At 43.5% G+C, this 21,679-nt stretch overlaps 1 protein-coding gene across 1 annotated transcript in view; it reads right to left on the bottom strand.

Moving 5' to 3' along the window:
- LOC141251856 (cytokine receptor-like factor 2) overlaps positions 1 to 18,062 on the bottom strand; it is a 165,961-nt gene extending 147,899 nt beyond the window's left edge. Inside the window, exon 1 of the mRNA XM_073670425.1 lies at positions 17,932 to 18,062. Coding sequence (XP_073526526.1) covers positions 17,932 to 17,998 — 67 coding nt within the window. The 5' untranslated portion in view covers positions 17,999 to 18,062. The remainder of the gene's footprint in view (positions 1 to 17,931) is intronic.
- Between the last annotated feature and the right edge of the window lie 3,617 nt (positions 18,063 to 21,679).

The raw sequence follows: 21,679 nt of genomic DNA, 5'->3' as shown, positions 1-21,679 counted from the left end.
TATTTACGGAACTGGAAATAATGAGTCCAATATCATGCTTAGTGACCAGAATGAAAATTTTCAAGACTGTATAAATAATTTGTAATAAAGATAGTGATAATTAAAATAAAATTGAAAAAAAAACATTGCCAAAAATATAGATCAAAAATGGATGTGGCATGTTCAATTACATACTGTAAAACATGCAATGCTTCTGTGAGTGAATACAGTATCTCACAAATGCAATATACACGAAGTATAGAGTTCGCATGGGACTCATTAATATGAACTCTATTTACAGAATCTAAGTAACTATGGTAACCTTGGAGTTGGAAGAGGAGGTCTGTAAAGTCCAGTTGTTGGCTACTTCTGCTACTCCAGAGTCCAAATTATTTGTGCCTGTGTACCTAAGATTGTATCTGTTACAGGAATTTCATGATTCCGTCTTGAGTGGTCATCCTGGGCTTACTGCTACATGGAAAGTCATTGCTAGACCTTTTTGGTGGCCGTACATGCATAATGATATTAAAGAATTTGTATCCGCTTGTGAAGCCTGTCATAACAGGCTGGCTGGGTTACTGGCTCCATTGCCAATTCCAGAAAGACTGTGGACTCATCTGTCCATGGATTTCATCACTTATTTGCTTCTGTCTGGTGGGAAAACTGCTATTTGGTTGGTAGTTGACCGACTCCGCAAACAAATTCATTTTGTTCCTTTGTCAGGATTACCTAATGCAGAGACACTCTCCAGGTTGTTTATTTCTCATAATGTAAGGTTACATGGGATCCTACTTAATATTGTGTCTGATAGGGGAGTGCAATTTGTCTCTAAATTCTGGAGAGCTGTTTGTACTAAACTCAAGATTGACTTGTCATTTTCATCTGCTTACCACCCTGAACCCAATGGTCAGACTGAGAGGACAAATCAATCTTTGGAACAAATTTTAAGGTGCTTTGTGGCAGCTCGGCAGGAGGACTGGTCTTGGTTTTTACTTCTTGCTGAGTATGCCTTTAACAGTAGAGTAAATCGGTCTACTGGAACCTCACTGTTTTTCTGTTATTATGGTTTTCATCCCCATTTTGGTGAATTTTCTAGGATAGGTTCTGAATGTCCTGGGATCGAAGTTGCCGAGCAGAGACTTGGGGGATGTCTGGATGTAGGTTCAAAAGAATATTGAGCCCGAAAGACATTCGGTGGGTCCTGTTTTTAAGATTGGGGATAAGGTTTGGTTGTCATCTAGGAATATTTAACTTAAAGTGCCATCGTCAAAGTTGGGTTCAAAGTTTATTGGTCCATATGAGATCCTGGAGGTGGCCAATCCAGTGGCATTCAGATCAAAGCTTCCTCCATCACTTCGCATCACTAACATGTTCCATAAATCCTGGTGGATTGCTACTCACTTGGATGCGTCGTGAGGCAACACAGGAAGCGTTTCCATTTAAATGTCCGTGCTGGTTTATTGGTGCTTCATAAACCAGCCACAAAAAAAAGAAAAACAAACGGCCTTCAGTGCAGGCAAAACAAAGTAAACAGTTCTTGATAGAAGTGTCTTAGAGCCAGTCAAGATCACACCGGCTGGATAGCATCCAGTATACCTTTTCAGTCAGGATATAACACACACGAGAGGTCTTCTTCCTCCACACACACAGACCATGTGTCAAACAACAGACTCCATTTTAATATGTGAACCACACCCAGAGGTGGGGTATGTGGGCAGCACGACCAGCCCATCTCTCAGGCTGCCCGTAAAACTTTGCCCAGATGAACCAAACGAACCTCTTAATGCTATGTACACTAGTAAACTACATCACAGATGACAACCACCTCTGTGATGCATACCTCCCATCAACTATGCGTCCAGTAGCCTCCTTACATGCCTTTCCCTTCTGCCTAAAGCAGTGGGGCTTGGCACATTCTACTACTAAACGCGGGATTCTTGAGAGGGCATCAACATTACCATGTAGCTTCCCGCTCTATGTTCCACATGGAAGCTAAAATCCTGCAGGTAACTCAAGCATTATCTGCGGGTAACTTAAGTATTTTTCCCCTTTTTCTCCCTCATCCACCTGAATGGGGCATGGTCTGATACTAATTTAAATTTTCTCCCTAACAGATAGTAAAGCAATGTGTCCACTGCCCACTTTATGGCCAATCATTCCTTTTCTACAATGGAATAATTGTTTTCACATGCCGACAGCTTCTTACTTAGGTAGAGAATGAGGTGCTCCTCCCCCTGTATCTCCTTAGAATGGACTGCTTGTAAATTGACTTCTGAGGAGTCTGTTTGGAGGACAAATTCCTTCTTGATGTCAGGGACAGCCATAACTGGCTGTTACATAGAGTTACTTTCAGTTCTTGAAATGCCCTCTCCGCCTCCACTGTCCACTTAGCCATAGCTGATTTCATCCCTTTAAAGCGAACCTGTCAGCAGTTAATGATATGCTCGTGCTTCAGGGCGGGATTGTAGGAAGGGTCTTTCCTTAGTGCAATAGGCCAGATCAGCAAGACAAGACCTGCCCACAGGCCCGCTCTGAAGCACAAGTATGTTTGTCATCATAGAGGCAGCCAGAGAGACAGATGGGGGCGGGCCTGTAGGCAGGCCATATCTTGCTGATCTGGCCTAGAGCACCAAGGAAAGACCCTGTCTATAGTCCCGCCCCAAAGCACGGGCATATCATTAACTCAAAACTGCAAACACTGATTACACAAGAGCCACAAAAGGGATTTCTTTACCTCAGCTATCATATTAATCAGTGCAGCAACCCCAACATGAGACTGCCTGTAGTTTACTTAGCAAAATCCTGCTGTCAGGTTTGCTTTAAGGAGATCAGTCAGGGGTGCTGCCATCACAGCAAAGTTTGGGATGAAACCCCACAATTCCCATAAAGGCTCTCACTTGCTTCTTTGAAAGTGGTCTCGAAGAGTTTTGAATTGTGACCACTTTACTGAACTAGGTTTTGATCTTGCCTCTACCTACTACATATCCTAGGTATTTGGCCTCCTCTTTCCCCATGGCACTTTTTTTGGATTTATCGAAAACTCCACCTTCTTAAGAACATCAAGCACCACCTGGACCTTTCGCAGATGACTTTCCCTTTTCCAGGCTGAAGATTAGGCAATTTTTATGGGGCGTAATTTTTATGGGTTGCCAGGATCCAGTCCTTGACTCTCTTGAAGGTGGCTGAGGCTCCCTGCAATCCAAATTGCATCCGGACGTATTGGAGGCAGGCGCAGAAAAAGCCATCTTCTCCTTGGCTTCTTGTGACATGGGGATTTGCCAATATTCCTTTGTTAAATCCAAGGTGGTTATGTCCTTTGCTGGCCCAAGTCTCTCGATCAGTTCATCGATGCGCGGCATAGGATATACGTCGAATTTAGACACTTCATTCAGCTTCCTATAATCATTACAGAATTTCCATTCTCTATTGGGTTTTGGAACTAGGACAATCGAGCTACACCATCCACTCTTGCATTCCTCAAGTACTCCGAGATTCATAGAATCATAGAATCATAGAATCATAGAATGGTAGAGTTGGAAGGGACCTCCTGGGTCATCTGGTCCAACCCCCTGCTCAAAGCAGGATTCACTAGATCATCTCAGACAGATGTCTGTCCAGCCTCTGTTTGAAGACGTCCATTGAATGGGAACTCACCACCTCTCGTGGCAGCCTGTTCCACTCATTAATCACCCTAACTGTCAAAAAGTTTTTTCTAATATCTAATCTGTGTCTCCTCCCATTTAGTTTCATCCCATTGCTTCTAGTCTTTCCTTGTGCAAATGAGAATAAAGATGATCCTTCTACAATGTGACAGCCCTTGACATATTTGTAGACAGCTATTAAGTCTCCTCTCAGTCTTCTTTTTTGCAAGCTAAACATTCCCAAATCCTGCAACCGTTCCTCATAGGACATGGTTTGCAGACCAGTCACCATTCTGGTCGCTCTTCTCTGAACTTGCTCCAGTTTGTCTATGTCTTTTTTAAAATGTGGTGCCCAAAACTGTACACAGTATTCCAGATGAGGTCTGACCAAAGAGGAGTAAAGACCGATAATGACTTCACGTGATCTAGACTGTATGCTTCTGTTAATACATCCCAGAATTGTATTTGCCTTTTTTGCTGCTGCATCACACTGTTGACTCATGTTCAGTCTATGATCTATTAGTATACCTAAGTCTTTTTCACATGTACTGTTGCTTAGCTCTATTCCTCCCATTCTGTATATGCTTTTTTCATTTTTATTGCCCAGATGTAGTACTTTGCATTTTTCCCTGTTAAAAACCATTCTGTTGGTTGCTGCCCACTGCTCCAGTTTATTTAGGTCTTTTTGAATCCTCTCTCTCTCTTCTCTAGTATTAGCTATCCCTCCTAGCTTTGTGTCATCAGCAAATTTAATCAGTTTACCCTCAATTCCTTCATCTAAATCATTGATAAAGATGTTGAACAATACAGGTCCCAGGACGGAGCCCTGTGGTACCCCACTTGAGACATTCACCCAGCTGGATGTGAAGCCATTTACAACCACCCTTTGAGTCCGATCACTAACCCAGTTATGAATCCACCTAACAGTTGCCTGGTCCATTGCATACTTGGTCATTTTTTCAATAAGGATGGTGTGAGATACTTTGTCAAATGCTTTGCTGAAGTCAAGATATACTATATCTACAGCATTTCCCTGATCCACCCAGTCAGTGATTCTGTCATAGAAGGAAATTAAGTTAGTCTGACATGACTTGTTAGTTACAAACCCATGCTGACTCTGGTTAATCACTTCATTCTTATCCATGTACTTACATACATGTTGTTTAATAATTTGTTCAAAGATCTTTCCTGGTATAGAAGTCAGACTCACCGGCCTATAGTTCCCTGGGTCCACCTTCTTCCCCTTTTTGAAGATAGGAACAATATTTGCTCTTCTCCAGTCTTCTGGGACTTCTCCTGTTCTCCAAGAATTTTCAAAGATTATGGAGAGTGGTTCTAAAATTTTTTCTACGATCTCCTTCAGTACTCTGGGGTGTAATTCATCTGGACCTGGAGACTTGAACTCATTTATGTTAGCTAAATATTCCCTCACAATCTTTCTGTTTACAGATAACTTGGATTCCTCTATTCCTTTAAAAGGACAGTGAAGATCAGTTGATGTTACATTTTCTTTCTGAGAGAAAACAGATGCAAAATAGGAATTAAAAAGTTCGGCCTTCTCAACATCCTCTCTTACCATTTCTCCATTTTCATCCTGTAAAAATCCTATAGCATCTTTGACTTTTCTTTTACTTTTGACATACCCCCAAAATCCTTTTTTATTGCTTTTGACATCTCTTGCAAGCCTTAATTCATTGTCAGCTTTAGCTAACCTGATACGTGCCCTGCAGGATCTGCAGACTGCATTATAATCTTCTTTAGATATGCCTCCCTCTTTCCATTTAATAAACATTTCTTTCTTTCTTTTTAGCATGTGTTTAAGTTCTGTGTTCATCCATCCTGGTTTCCTTAAATGTTTCCCATTCTTCCTACTTTTCGGGATTGTTAACGATTGTGCTTTGAGAATCTCATTTTTAAAAATTTCCCATCCTTCCTGGACATTTTTGTCCTTAAGGACATCCAGCCATTGGATCCCTCCTATTCTCTTTCTGAGTCTCTTAAAATCTGCCTTTCTAAAATCTAAACTTGAAGTTTGAGTCTTCACATGTCTTCCTCCTCTAGTTATCCAAAATTCTATAATAGCATGATCGCTGCCTCCTAGGGTCCCAGCCACCTTTACCTCCTCAACCATTTCCTCCCTGTTTATAAGGATTAGATCCAAAGTAGCAGATCCCCTTGTTTTCTCCCCTACCTTTTGGAAGATAAAGTTGTCAGCAAGAGAGGATAAGAATTTGCTTGACCTGTTAGTTTTACTTGAGAGAGATTCCCAACAAATGTCTGGATAGTTGAAATCTCCCATGACCACTACGTCATATTTTTTGGAGAACTTGGTCATTTGATACATAAAGAGTTCATCCATATCTTCAGCTTGCCCAGGTGGCCTGTAGTAAATGCCTACAATGGTGTCCTTTCCGTTGTTCTCTCCTTGTATTCTTACCCAAACAGTTTCCACAGAACTCCCAGTCTCTGTAGCTTCAATCTCTGTGCAGATATACGCTTTTCTAACATACAATGCAACACCTCCTCCTCGTTTATCAAGTCTGTTTCTTGCAAATAAGTTGTATCCTTTTAGCCTTTTATTCCAATCATGTGTATCGTCCCACCAAGTTTCAGTGATTCCAATGACATCATATTTCTTTTCCTGCATTAGTAGTTCCAATTCTCCTTGTTTGTTGCCCATGCTTTGTGCATTTGTATAAAAACATTTTAGTTTGTGATTGGTTTCTCTTCCTCCCATATTTTATTATTTAAATTGTTTTGTCTTTGTTCTTCCTTCCCACTTCCAGTAGCAGAGATCTCAATAGTATTTGTCAGCTGTATGGCTTTTTCTGGCCTTTTGCTTCCCTTCCCACATTGTTCTAGTTTAAAGCTCTCCTGATGAGTGTAGCAAGGCGACTTCCAAATACATGTTTTCCAGTCTTCGTAAGGTGCACCCCATCTCTAGCAAGTAGTCCATCGTATAGGTAATTCATTCCGTGATCCAGAAATCCAAATCCTTGTTGACGGCACCATCGACGTAGCCAGTTGTTCACCTGTAGAATCTTATTCCACCTCATTGTTCCATGGCCATCCACTGGGAGGATGGATGAGAAGACCACCTGCGCTCCCAATTCTTTCACTTTCTTGCCTAAGTCTTCAAAGTCACTGCAGATGGTTTCGAGGTCCTTTCTTGCGGTGTCATTTGTCCCCACATGTATTAGCAGGAATGGGTAGTGATCTGTAGGTCTGAAGAGTCTTGATATCCTGTCAGACACATCTTTAATTTTTGCTCCTGGAAGACAGCACATTTCTCTTGAGGTTATGTCTGGTCTGCTGATAGCGGCCTCTGTTCCTCTTAACAGGGAATCCCCCATGACCACCACTCTCCGTTTTTTCTTCACAACATTCTTCTTTCTCCATCCAGGAGGATTCTGAGGGCTTACAAGGTTATTCATTGCTGGCAAAGTCTTATTTTGCTGTATTTCTTCATGGTTCTCCTGTGTGAGAGCCTGGTACTGGTTCCTGAGCAGTATGGGTGCTGACTGCCTCTTGATCCTCCTGCTTCTGTGGGTCACATGCTTCCATTCCTCTGTTTCGTCAGGTGCAGTTCGAATTTCTTCTCTTTCTGAATCATGAAGAGATAATTCTGCTCTGTCTAAGAACTCTTCACCTTCCTTAATGATTTTCAAGGTAATTAACCTCTCTTCTAGATTTCGCAACTTTTCCTCCAACAGGGACACAAGCTTGCATTTCTGGCATGTGAAGTTTGGCTTTTCCACTGGCCAGTCTGTGAACATGTAGCAGGATATGCAGCTCACCAAATGGCTCCTGGACTCTTCCATGTTCTTATTGTTAATGTTCTGAAAACAGTGAAAAAAGCTTAAAAAAAAAGCTTCAAAGTGGGCGCGCCGATAGGCGCGCGGTTTACCGATGTCCTCTTTTCAGCTCCAACAGCCAAAATCCAGTGTTCTTTGAGCTCGCGGAGACTCTTCACTTACCCCAAAATGCAGTGGGAATATGCAAATTATCTCCTCAGGACTCCTCCCCTGGTTTACCGATGTCCTCTTTTCAGCTCCAACAGCCAAAATCCAGTGTTCTTTGAGCTCGCGGAGACTCTTCACTTACCCCAAAATGCAGTGGGAATATGCAAATTATCTCCTCAGGACTCCTCCCCTTACGACTTAATTCCTTGGAGATCAGCTGTTGTTCAGCCTCAGGAATTCAAAATGGCTTCAAGTTCACCCACACATGAGGTTCCGTCAGAACCTCATGTTCTATGACCTTTGTACATCCCAGCAAATCTGAGAACAGGTCCTTGTTCTGCTGCAGCAATTCCCGAAACTGGTGTTTTGGGGCGTTAGATAACGTCTCTGCTATTGTGACTCCGTCAACATCCTGCTTCTGACTTGTCCAGCAAACATGGAGTTTCAACAGGCTCTCTGTCTTGCCACAGCTTGATGAGATTGATGTGGTAGACCTAGTACGACTTTCATCTTCCCTGTTGACGAACCTTGTAGTTCACTTCACCAAGCTTTTCCACCACGTCATAAGGCCCTTGCCACTAGGCCAAGAACTTACTCTTTATGGTGGGAATTAGTATGAGGACTTGGTCCCAGGGCTCAACTGCCTCACCCTGGCTGACCGGTTGTAGACCCTAGCTTGAGCTTGTTGGGCCTCGAGGAGATGTCCTTTTACAATGGGCATCACCTTCGCAATCCTGTCCTGCATCTGAGCGACATGCTCGATGACACTCCGGTAGAGCGTGACTTCGGCTTTCCAGGTTTCCTTCACTATATCAAGCACTCACAGATAGAAGTTATGGTTCATAGCTGTCTATGTAAAACACATAATTATGTATATATATTGAGCCCAATTGTAAGAAGAAGATTATAGTGGTACCGATGAGCCCACATGTGTGGCCCAATGTCATATGGATCAAAGTGTCATCAACGAAAAGTAATATTGCAATGAAGTACCCGCCAGTCCCCTTCTTCTTACAATTGGGCTTGATATATATACATAATTATGTGTTTTACATAGACAGCTATGAACCATAACTTCTATCTGTGAGTGCCTGTATACCCAAGTGGGCTAATATTTATTGCACTATGCACTTTATTGTATGCACTTTTATATTGAATTTGAGTAATGTATGATTGGTGAGCCCAACGGTTTATTTTGTAATTGTGATCAGTGTCCCTTGTGAATTTACCTGCTGACCCTGGATGTCCATTGTACCTGGGCATTTCTTTTCCTCTATAAATAAAAATTTTAGTGTTTTAGTTTTCTTTAATAAATAAATATAATTATTATATCGCACTTAAAAAATGTGTTCAAAGTGCTGCCCATTGGGTTGGATTGTCAATGCAACCCTCTTCTCCCACTCTTGACACACTGATAGCAACACCACAGAAGAAATGCTAGCACAGGCTTACAGGATCCGTTGTTTCAGATGCTGCACATCTCGTATCTTCACAGCATAGCCAATTGCCTTCAGATGACCCCAAAGATAAAAGTCTAAGGGGGTCAGATCGGAAGACCTTGGTGGCCATTCAACTGGCCCACAACGACCAATCCACTTTCCAGGAAACTGTTCTTGTAGGAATGCTAGGACCTGACACCCATAATGTGGTGTCTTGTTGGAAAAACTCAGGGAATGTGCCATCTTCAGTGCATAAAGAGGGTAATACATCATCATGTAGCAATTTCAGATATCCAGTGGCATTGAGGTTTCCATTGATGAAGAATGGCCCCACTATCTTTGTACCCCATATACCACACCATACAATCAAGATACAAGATGTGCAGCATCTGAAACAACGGATACTGGAAGCCTGTGCTAGCATTTCTTCTGCGGTGTTGCTATCAGTATGTCAAGAGTGGGAGAAGAGGGTGGCATTGACAATCCAACACAATGGGCAGCACTTTGAACACATTTTATGAGTGGTCATGAAAGAATAAAGTTATGTTAAAACCAAGCACATCATTGTTTTTCTTATGAAATTCTCAATAAGTTTGATGTGTCACATGACCCTCTTCCCATTGAAAATAATAAAGTTGGATCCAAAATGGCCGACTTCAAAATTGTCGCCATGGTCACCACTCATCTGGAAATGTTTTCCCCCTCCTATATACTAATGTGCCACGAACAGGAAGTTGATATCACCAACCATTCCCATTTAATTTAGGTTTATCCATATAAATGGCCCACTCTGTACATTGATGCTCCCAAGCAGATTTAACCAGGGGACTGACCAAGTTGATAGCAATTCTTTCAAACAGCACTTTTATGATGGGTAATGGCACAAGGGGGCTTTGAAAGTGAGAGGTGAGGCGGTTATCTAGCAGGTGGGACAGGACCTGCAATACATTAAGATTTTCCGGTGACATTCGGGCCAATAGAACCTCTGCATGACCCGTTCTTGAGTTTTGTCCACTCCCAGATGGCCATCCAAGATACGTGAATGGGCCATGTTCAACACCCTCCATCTATAGGATCCTGATTAGTGTTGAGCGAGCATGCTTGACACTGCTTGGTACTCGCCCGAGCATCTCACTACTCGGGATGTTCGGCGGGAGCCTGGGTCTCCGCCCTGCATGTTTGGCGCTCTTTACAGAGCCAATGAACATGCAGGGATTGCCAGCCAGTCACTGTAATGCCGCAGCCATGTTGGTTGTGGGCATTACAGTGATTGGCTGACCGCACAGCGTCACTTCGAGTATTTAAAACCGGGCGCCGCCATCTTGGACACAGTCGCTCCGGATCAGACAGTGTAGGGAGAGTGCTGCTGAGCTAGGGAGAGATTTATACTGCGAAATAGGTAGTGTAGGGTCTCTAAAGCCTGCAAAATTAAACAAACAGTCCTTCTGAGGACTAATATCCATCCCAGATATCAGGCAGGCAGGCAGGCTGTATAGGAGATGCAGTGGTTATACCAACAAACACTTCATTACAGTCCTGTGGGCTGCTGCTGCTCAAATTGCTAGACTTAGCCCCTGGTCTCAGGGGCCAGGAAAAATCCATTTTTTTTCATCTAAATCCTCTTTTTTTTTTCCTCGGTCAGACTGTACAAATACCCGTCTTATTAACCTTTTGGTATTTCTATTTAAAAAAGTCTGGTATATGCCAGGAAATTAGAACTGTGGTTTTCCTCTTTCACGGTTCAAATCTGGGTGTTATCCACCTGTTGGCCTTTTTTCCATAAAAAAAACAGTTTGAGTGTCTCGCTGACTGTTCAGACACAAATATATCTGTTTAAAAGATTCTGGTGTAGGCCAGAGAAATAGAACTGTGGTTTTCCTCTTCCATGGTTCTAATCTCCTTTATATTACCCTTTCGCCATTGATAGTGCGAGTGTAAGCTATTTTACTTCAATTACAATGGGCAAGGCGCGTGGCAAGGGACGTGGAACTGGACGTTCTGGTGATGGTGCGTGCAGAGGAAGGGGCCGTGGCCAAGGTGAAAATGTGCCACAACCAACAGCCACATCTTCTCGCTTCCAGTTCTTGACCGAATTACTAGGGAAGCACACAACAACACGACTATTGCCAACTGATCAGTGTGAACAGGTTATTAATTGGATAGCAGATAATACTTCCAGTCACATGGGCACCACCACCTCCGGTCTGTCTTCCACACGGTCAAGTCTAAGTAGCCATGAATCTCAACCGCATACTCCTCCTCACCCTGATGCTCCTTCCTCCCACCATGCCGAGTGTCGTCAGACAGCAACTGATCCCACAGTTGGACACTCTGAAGAGCTGTTCACTGTTCCATTTCCATATTTGGGCCCCTCGCCTGCTCCGCTTGAAGTGGTGGAAGAGGAGATCCCATGTAGCGATGGCCAAATATTTGAACAGCCACGGCCACAGGAAGTCGACGCTGACAATTTGTCACAAGAGGTGGACGATGACGAGACACAATTGCCACGAAGTGAGGAGGAGGACCGTGGTGCGGAAGTGGAAGAGGAGGAGGTGGTGGATGATCTAGTAACTGACCCAATGTGGCAGGAGGACATGCAGAGCGAGGCCAGCAGCACACAGGGGGAGGGAGGCAGAGTACCCCAACAGACAGAAGACGGACAACTGTTCCCCGTAACACCAACACGAGGGACGTTGCCTGTACAACCGGTAGGTCTTCCAGAGTCTGGAATTTTTATAAAGACTCTGCTGATAACCCCTAAAAGGCCATTTGTTCCACCTGCCAGGCCATCATCAGCAGGGGTGACAAAACTACCAGCCTGACCACCACCAGCATGATCAGGCACATGTCAGCAAAGCACCCGACTTTGTGGGGCGAACCCCAGGGTCCACGACCAGTGTCAGCGGGTGTCACCACTGCTTCTTCCGCTGTCCTAAATTCGCACATTTCACGACTGCTTGCGTTGGAAATGCTGCCTTTTAGGCTGGTGGAGACAGAATCCTTCCGCAACCTTATGGCGGTGGCCGTCCCTCGGTACTCGGTCCCCAGCCGACACTATTTTGCCCGGTGTGCCATACCCGCACTACACAAGCACGTGTCCCAAAACATCTGCCGTGCCCTCAACAATGCAGTTACTGGGAGAGTCCACCTGACAATGGACACATGGACAAGTGCTTGTGGCCAGGGACGGTACATCTCCCTGACGACACACTGGGTAAACATAGTGGAAGCCGGGACCCAGTCAGACCTTGGAATGGAACACATCTTCCCCACACCGAGGATTGCGGGTCCTATGTCAGTCAGAGTTGCCCCCACAGTGTACAGCTCCTGCGAATCATCCTCCTCCTCCTCATGTTCAGCCTCCATCTCAGATATCGCCACATCAGTTACAAGCTAGAAGCACTGCAGTACTGCCTCAGCCAAGCGGCAACAGGCTGTGCTGAAACTCAAGCTTAGGTGATAAACCTCACACTGCTTGTGAGTTGTGGACAGCTGTGAAAGAGCAGACAGATCTGTGGCTGAGACCGCTGAACCTACATCCAGGCAAGGTCGTGTGTGACAATGGCCGTAACCTGGTGGCGGCTCTGAGGCGAGGCAAGATCACACACGTACCATGCCTGGCTCATGTGCTTAACCTCGTGGTTCAGCGGTTTCTTAAATCGTACCCTGAGTTGCCAGATCTGCTCGTCAAAGTACGCCGCCTGTCAGCTCATTTTCGGAAGTCGGCTACAGCTTCCGCCACCCTTGCTGTGTTGCAGCAGCGTTTGCAGCTTCCGGCACACCGACTTGTGTGTGATGTCCCCACACGTTGGAACTCTACCCTCCACATGTTGCAAAGGATTTGTGAGCAGAAGAGAGCAGTTGTGGAGTACCAGCTGCAACAAGGCCGTCGATATTCAGATCAGACTCCACACATAAGACCTCAGGAGTGGACCTGGATGTCGGACATATGTACCATCCTGACAAACTTTGAGGAGTCCACCAAGATGGTGAGTGGCGATGACTCCATCATTAGCATCAGCATCCCACTTGTCTGTCTTTTGCAACGCTCTCTGCAGAGAATTAAAGAGGAGGCATTGCAGCCAGAGTATGATGAGATGAATCAAGAAGACCTAGCGGGCGATTACACACAGCCCAGCCTCATCTCATCCCAACATGCATTGGGGGACAAAGAGGGAGGTGAGGAGGAGGAGAAGGAAGAACAGGAGCTGGCATTATGCGCTGTAGACGGTAGTACCTGTACAACTGTCATACCGTCGGTTCAGCGTGGGTGACCTGAGGACAGGGGGAGGAGGAGGAGAGCATGGTCAGTCATCATCTTGGTGAGGACACGGAAATCTTGCCCGTTACCAGTCTGGCACGCATGGCTGACTTTATGTTACGCTGCCTTAACCGTGACCCTCGCATTGTCAAAATGTTGGGTGACAGTCATTACTGGTTGGTGACACTTTTAGACCCCCGCTACAAGGAGAACTTTCACACTCTTATTCCTGAGGTGAAGAAGTCTACAAAAATGGGGCAGTACCAGAAGGCCCTTGCTGCAGAACTGTTAAAAAAATTCCCATCTGAACACGCTAGTGGCAGAGGTCACAGTTCGTTGCCCAACTAAGGCGTACAGGTGAGAGAGGCGCAACTCCAATCCAGCAGAGGCAGGGGAACACTGTCAACGTTCTGGGACAGTTTTCTGAGACCCGCCCAGCTTACAGGCCCTGAGGCGCGGGGTACTCTCACAAGGAGTGGAAAGTTTCAAAAGATGGTGAGGGAGTACCTTGCCGACCGTACCAGAGTCCTCCGTGATTCCTCTGTGCCTTTTAATTATTGGGTATCCAAGCTGGACACTTGGAATGAACTCGCTCTGTACTTCTTGGAGGTCCTGGCCTGCCCTGCCGCTAGCGTGTTATCGGAGCGCGTTTTTAGTGCCGCTGGGGGAATTATAACTGATAAGCGCACTCGCCTGTCAACTGACAATGCTGACAAGCTGACCCTTATCAAAATTAACAAGGGCTGGATTGGGCCAGACTTCTCATCACCACCAAATGACAGCAGAGTAACATAAAGTCAAATCCACTGTGTTATTTCGGGAGGTGTATTCCCATGCATGCGTCACACCCGCACATGGGTATACGCTTTCTCATTTTGGCTGTATTTTGCTCTTCTCCTTATCCTCAGCCTCCAAAACCACTATACCACCAGGGTGACCGTGGTCCGTGTTGCCAGCATTGCAAGTTCCTCCGTCCTAATTTTTGGCAGCTTTTGCTTGGAAGGCATAGGCAAAGACTATGGGAGACCCACTCCCCAATAATGGGAATAATGTTTTCAATATGCTGTACTGCATGGCTCTTGTAAGGGGCATTGCAACTTCCTCTGTCCTAATTTTTGGCAGCTTTTGCTTGGAAGGCATAGGCAAAGACTATGGGAGACCCACTCCCTAGTAATGGAAATAATGTTTTTAATATGCTGTACTGCATGGCTCTTGTAAGGGGCATTGCAAGTTCCTCCGTCCTAATTTTTGGCAGCTTTTGCTTGGAAGGCATAGGCAAAGACTATGGGACACCCACTCCCCAATAATGGGAATAATGTTTTTAATATGCTGTACTGCATGGCTCTTGTAAGGGGCAATAAAATCGTCTTGTTAAGCTACTGTGACCTCAACGTCTTTTCCAAGGGTCATTGATATTGTCTTTTTATTCCACTGAGACCTCCACGTCTCTTCCAAGGGGCATATTTTATGTTGTTAGGACTTATTGTATAGGTAGGGTTATGAAAGTTAGGGAGGAGATAGTGGAAGTTATTGGTATCAGGACTAGTGTTGATCGAGCACTAAAATGCTCGGGTGCTCGAAGCTCGGGCTGAGCTCACCGTGATACTCGGGTGCTCGACCCGAGCAACGAGCCCAATGTTAGTCTATGGGAGACCCGAGCATTTTTGCGGCGGCAGTCTATAGAAAGCCTAAAAAATGCCCAAAACGATAGTGACAGTGCTCAAATGACATGGGGACAGCATGGGGATCGCCCCAGGATGCATTTCTGACCCCCAGGTCACTGCTGTCAACAACATGGTCAGAGGTATTTTTTATCGTCTTTTTATTCCACTGTGACCTCCACGTCTCTTCCAAGGGGCATTAAAACCGTCTTGTTTAACCACTCTGAACTCCACGTCTCTTCCAAGGGGCATTAAAATCGTCTTGTTAAGCTACTGTGACCTCAACGTCTCTTCCAAGGGTCATTGATATTGTCTTTTTATTTCACTGAGACCTCCACGTCTCTTCCAAGGGGCATTGATATTGTCTTTTTATTCCACTCTGAACTCTGCCAGATGTAGCTTTAACTAAGTGTGCTTGGTTTTCTCTGTGCCTAGTGTTTTGCGTGATGATCTTTCACTGCCTGACCTTGGACCTCATTCTGACCCTCTGTCTGTTTAACCCTTTTGCTCTGATCTGCTATCCTCATGATATTTTGACCTCGGACAGTTACCTGACTATGCCTTTGTCTCTTTCCTCTGTTTATGACGTACTCTCCTGGCTTTTGACCCTGGGGTCCTTGACTATCCCGTCTCACAACTTGTCCGTGAGGAGTGACTCAGCATCACAATATACTATTTAACACTGTGAAAACAGTCATCATGAAGTAGCTCAAATTTGGTACAACAGTGGCATTACTTAGAAATCAACGTCCTTCAAAAATTGATGAAAAGACAAGATGAAAATTGGTATGGGAGGCTGCCAGAATTTCTGGCAAGTATTGATTATGTACTAAATGTGACAACAGTTTCCTGTATTCTTTGTGTCAGGCCTGTGGGGTAGGGTGGACAGGTGGAAGCCTTTTCTTACAAAAAAAAAAATCATCCAAGCCTAGCTTTATTTTGCCATAGCCTACAACAAGTCTAACAAAAGCATGTGGGAAAATGTGTTATAGTCTGATGAGACCAAAGTTAAACTCTTTTGGCCATAATTCCAAAAGGCATGTTTTTTTGTGCAAAACCAACACTGTGCATCAATAAAAGAACAACATACCCACAGTGAAGTATGGTGAAGAAAGCATTCTGCTTTGAGGATGTTCTTCAGAAGCTGGAAATGGGGCTTTAGTCAAGAGAAAGAAAAGTATTAACCATTTCAAATATCAGTCAATTTTCTAACAAAACTTTTAGGCCTGGGCTAAAATGCTGAAGATGAAGAGGAATTTAACTTTTCAGCACAACATACGGCCCTAAGCAGTGCCCGGATCTGCAGCAGCTGAACTTTGGATCAAGACAGGAATACAAGGCACAGAGGATGAAGACTGAGACATGGTCAGGAAATTCGAGATCGGCACAGGCAGCACAAGTTCAAATTATTGAAGCTGGGGTCAGGAGCGGAGAGATCAGACAAAACGAGAAGACAAGTTGGGTCGGTAACAGGAGAGACAGAACAACGAAACACCATGACAGGGAGCTAGAGCCGAACTGCAAACTAGAACCGAAGCTCAGGCAAGATGTGGAGGGAGGACCTGCCTGATATATGTACTGCTGGCAGGGGAAACGCCAGAGAAGCCTAACTCTGCAGCACACAGTTGTTATAAATTCCTCCATAGTCTTGCCACGGCTCTCTATAGCCAGGTAGAGGTTCTCCAACAACATGAGATGTAGCAGTGCTGGAAGTGTTTGCAAAGGTGTGACACATGCCTCCAAATCACAAAAGAAGACCAAAGTTTTGGAATGGCCCAGACAGCACTTTGAACTGAATCCAATTGAAAATCTGTGGGTTGACCTAAAGACAACTGTACACAGGAGATACCCTCGCAATCTTAAAGATTTGGAATGCTACTTCAAGGAAGAGTGGGCAAAGATTGCCCATTCTAGATGTGACATGCTGATAGACTCTTACGCAAAAAGACTTAATGCTGACATAAATTCAAAGGGTAATTCAACAAAGTATTATTTCAAATGCGTGCATATTTATGCAACCACACTATTTTAGTTCTTAAGTTTTTTTTCCATCCAAAAAGATTTCAGTTTATTTTTCAATTGAATTGTACATATTATGGGTGAGTTTAAAGGTAGAAAAAGTTCTTAAATGATACTTCTTCATGTGATTTTTTACATAACAAAAACCTAGCATTTTAACAGGGATTTGAAGACTTTTTATAGTAAGTAACAAAGTAAGGGGTAGATTTCTGGCCATAACTTTTATTTTGCATTTTTTCAGTTTTCTCTTCTAGAGATCTTGGCACTTTTTTCCTCCACCTATTCCCCTCCCTCTCCAGAGACTTTTATAGGCAGAAGGTGTGATTTGACCCTTCACTTAAGACAAATTTGTAGACAGATTTCAGCAGTTTTTGAAAGTGAATGATCAATGCAGGGAGAAAAGAATTCGCTTATAAGTTGGATAAGAGGCAAATTTCTCTAATAAGATATATTAAAAAGTTTCTTATCTCTCTTTGTACTATTGATTTATGAAAAAAATGGTTGCAGCCAGAGGGTTTTTTGGCATATTGTTGTCTGGGTGTAATTAGTGGGGTGTTTTTTCATTGGAGCAAGGTTTTTTTTTATTTGAACAAAACATCAATTCCAATAAGGGCCCCAGCCATAAAACCCTACTGAAAATGTTCCCATTGTCTCATCTTTTTGGACCCTCAAAGTTAATAATGGGAAAGGAATACTGTAGTCACACCTAAATTTCTACATTTTAGAAAATGTAGGCTTTAATCAATTACAACTAATTATTGTAGTGATGTTATAATATTATTTGCTCCAGAGTCAAATACAGTATGTGTTTCAATATTTGACATTAACTTTAAAATGAAACACTTAAAATGTAACAAATGTAGTCAAACTGACAGCAACATTTAACAAAGTTTAGTCATTTATTTTACAAATAATCTAAAATGCATGAAATTCTAATCATTTTATAAAAATCAGTAATACTTTACTTACCTTTAAAGTTAGCTTGTCCAGTTTGCCCTGGCAAAGCAATACAGGCAAAGAGAAGGAGGAACAACATTGTCCTATGCAAATTAAAATGTTGATGTGTCACAAGTAAGTCAGATTCTGCAGCTCACATTATGTCACTGGGAAAATGATCTTTAACGGTGAGGAAAGCGCCTGAGGAAGTGACAACAGGAAAGAACTGTAAAACAGTTTAATACAGAGCACTGGACTAAATTGTAATCTAAATTCTTTGTAAATCTAAAAGATTTCAGATTTCTAACAGTGTAGAGATCAAGATAAAAAAAACACAAAACTATTTTTAGCCAGCATTTATTTGCCTCAGTGTTATTACCAATAAATATTTCAGAGACCATAACCTTTACTAGATTAGTGTTTTAGTGAACGCTTTCCCACAAACTGACTTAGCTACATGAGGTCCCCGATGTACTATTAAGTCACCTTGACAAAGTAAGGGGTAGATTTATTAACACTGGCATTACACATGTCATAATCTCCTTGGTAGTGTTGAGCAAACGTGCTCAGATAACGTGTTTTCCGAGCATACTCGGTTTTATCCGAGTATCTTCATCGTGCTCATCTGATATGTTTGGTTCCCTGTGCCTGCATGTTTTCTGGCGGTAAAGAGACGAAACACATGCAGGGATTGCCTATTTGTTAGGCGAGCCCCGCATGTGTTGCATCTGTTTACCGCCAGAAAACATGCAGCTGCAGGTAGACAAGCATTTATCCTAGCACGTTCGCTCAACACTACTCCTTAGCCAATTTTAACCTTATTGACCAGGCCAAATTACTTGAATCTGACCACTTTATGTGGTATTAATTCTGGAATGTTTCAATATAAGCCAGTGATTGAGATTGTTTTTTCGTGACACATGGTACTTTTTGGTAGTGGTAAATTTAGGTCAATATGATTTGCGTTTATTTGAGAAAATATCAGAATTTTAGAAAAGATGCCTAAACTGCAGAAACCCCAAACGACTGACCTGAGTTTGGAAACTACACCACTCAAGGATTTTATCCAGGGGTATAGTGATAATTTTGACCTCACAGGTAATACACAGAATTGGATAACATTAGGTCGTCAGATTAAAATTTATCTTTTTTTCCACAAAAATGTTGGAATAAACAGTTTGTTATTGTTACCCTTAACTCTGCTGCCCGACGAATCCACCTCTCTCCTCACTACTCCTACACTTCTCCCCTATGCAAATCCCTTCATCGTCTCAGAATTTCAAGTATCCGCTTCAAGCTACTAACACTGACCTTCAAAGTCGTCCATAATTTGTCTCCCAAATATACAGTACAGACCAGAAGTTTGGACACACCTTCTCATTTAAAGATTTTTCTGTATTTTCATGACTTTGAAAATTGTACATTCACACTGAAGGCATCAAAACTATGAATTAACACATGTGGAATTATACACTTAACAAAAAAGTGTGAAACAACTGAAAATATGTCATATATTCTAGGTTCCTCCAAAGTAGCCACCTTTTGCTTTGATGACTGCTTTGCATACTCTTGGTATTCTCTTGATGAGCTTCAAGAGGTAGTCACCGGAAATGGTTTTCACTTCACAGGTGTGACCTGTCAGGTTTAATAAGTGGGATTTCTTGCCTTATAAATGGGGTTGGGACCATCAGTTGTGTTGTGCAGAAGTCAGGTGGATCCACAGCTGATAGTCCTACTGAATAGACTGTTAGAATTTTTATTATGGCAAGAAAAAAGCAGCTGAGTAAAGAAAAACGAGTGGCCATCATTACTTAAAGAAATGAAGGTCAGTCAGTCAGAAAAATTGGGCAAACTTTGAAAGTGTCCCCACGTGCAGTTGCAAAAACCATCAAGCGCTACAAAGAAACTGGCTCACATGAGGACCGCCCCAGGAAAGGAAGACCAAGAGTCACCTCTGCTTCTGAGGATAAGTTTATCCAAGTCACCAGCCTCAGAAATCGCAGGTTAACAGCAGCTCAGATTAGAGACTAGGTCAATGCCACTCAGAGTTCTAGCAGCAGACACATCTCTAAAACAACTGTTAAGAGAAGACTTTCTGTAGCAGGCCTTCATGGTAAAATAGCTCCTAGGAAACCACTGCTAATGACAGGCAACAAGCAGAAGAGACTTGTTTGGGCTAAAGAACACAAGGAATGGACATTAGACCAGTGGAAATCTGTGCTTTGGTCTGATGAGTCCAAATTTGAGATCTTTGGTTCCAACCACCGTGTCTTTGTGCGACGCAGAAAAGGTGAACGGATGGACTCTACATGCCTGGTTCCCACTGTGAAGCATGGAGGAGGAGGTGTGATGGTGTGGGGGTGCTTTTCTGGTGACACTGTTGGGGAGTTATTCAAAATTGAAGGCATACTGAACCAGCATGGCTACCACAGCATCTTGCAGCGGCATGCTATTCCATCCGGTTTGCGTTTAGCTGGACCATCATTTATTTTTCAACAGGACAATGACCCCAAACACACCTCCAGGCAGTGTAAGGGCTATTTGACCAAGAAAGAGAGTGATGGGGTGCTACGCCAGATGACCTGGCCTCCACAGTCACTATATCTGAACCCAATCGAGATGGTTTAGGGTGAGCTGGACCGCAGAGTGAAGGTAAAAGGGCCAACAAGTGCTAAGCATCTCTGGAAACTCCTTCAAGATTGTTGGAAGACCATTTCTGGTGATTACCTCTTGAAGCTCATCAAGAGAATGCCAAGAGTGTGCAAAGCTGTCATCAAAGCAAAAGGTCGCTACTTTGAAGAACTTAGAATATAAGACATATTTTCAGTTGTTTCACACTTTTTTGTTAAGTATATAATTCCACATGTGTTAATTTATAGTTTTGATGCCTTCAGTGTGAATGTACAATTTTCAAAGTAATGAAAATACAGAAAAATCTTTAAATGAGAATGTGTGTCCAAACTTTTGGTCTGTACTGTATCTCTGATCTAATCTCCTGATATCTCCCACCACATACTCTCCAATCCTCTCAAGACCACCTTCCCTCCACCACAATCGTACGTTTTTCATCCAATCGCCTACAAGACTTCTACCGAGTATCCCCAATCCTCTTAAATTCTTTGCCCCAACATGTCTGATTAACCCCTAAAGCCAGAACTTTCCATTAGAACTTGAAAACCCATCTCTTCAGAACAACTTACATCCTGCAATGACCCCGCTACCACCTCACCACTAACAGAGCTGCCGCTTCACCCGAACCAGAGCTGCTGCAACCCCCGACCTGCTGTCTCCTTCCCATTATCCTGTAGAATGTAAGTCCGCAAGGTAGAGTCTTTTCCCATCTGTACCTGTCTGTCACTATTAGTTTGTTCATTGTAATTTTTATTTGTGTTTTGCATGTAACCCCTTCTCATGTACAGCTCCATGGAATCAATGGTGCTCTAAAAATAAAGAATAATAATAATCCCTTGCATGATCTTCCACCCAGTCCTCACCCCTGCCCTCCTTGCCGGTATGCACACAGTAGAAAGAAAGCCGCAGTTGTAACATGTGTTTCATCATAATCACCATCCGAGATGTGATGCGGTGGTCCGCTGACCATTTGCACTACCCCTCCCATGTACTCATCCTCAAACAGAACAAGTGGTTGGAAATCAGATCAGTGCATGAAATCTCTTCCACTTGTGGACAGGGCCAGGTGGATGGCCCTTGGAGTCATCAAAAAGCAGAAGTAACTGCTGCATGACTTGGGGCTCCGACTACTTGCCTGATTTGCAAAGGG

Source organism: Phyllobates terribilis, unplaced genomic scaffold (genome assembly GCF_046119375.1).
Source record: "Phyllobates terribilis strain yellow unplaced genomic scaffold, ASM4611937v1 Scaffold_2__4_contigs__length_985480577, whole genome shotgun sequence".
Taxonomy (NCBI): Eukaryota; Metazoa; Chordata; class Amphibia; order Anura; family Dendrobatidae; genus Phyllobates; species Phyllobates terribilis.
This window is presented reverse-complemented; position numbering and strand designations above follow the sequence as displayed.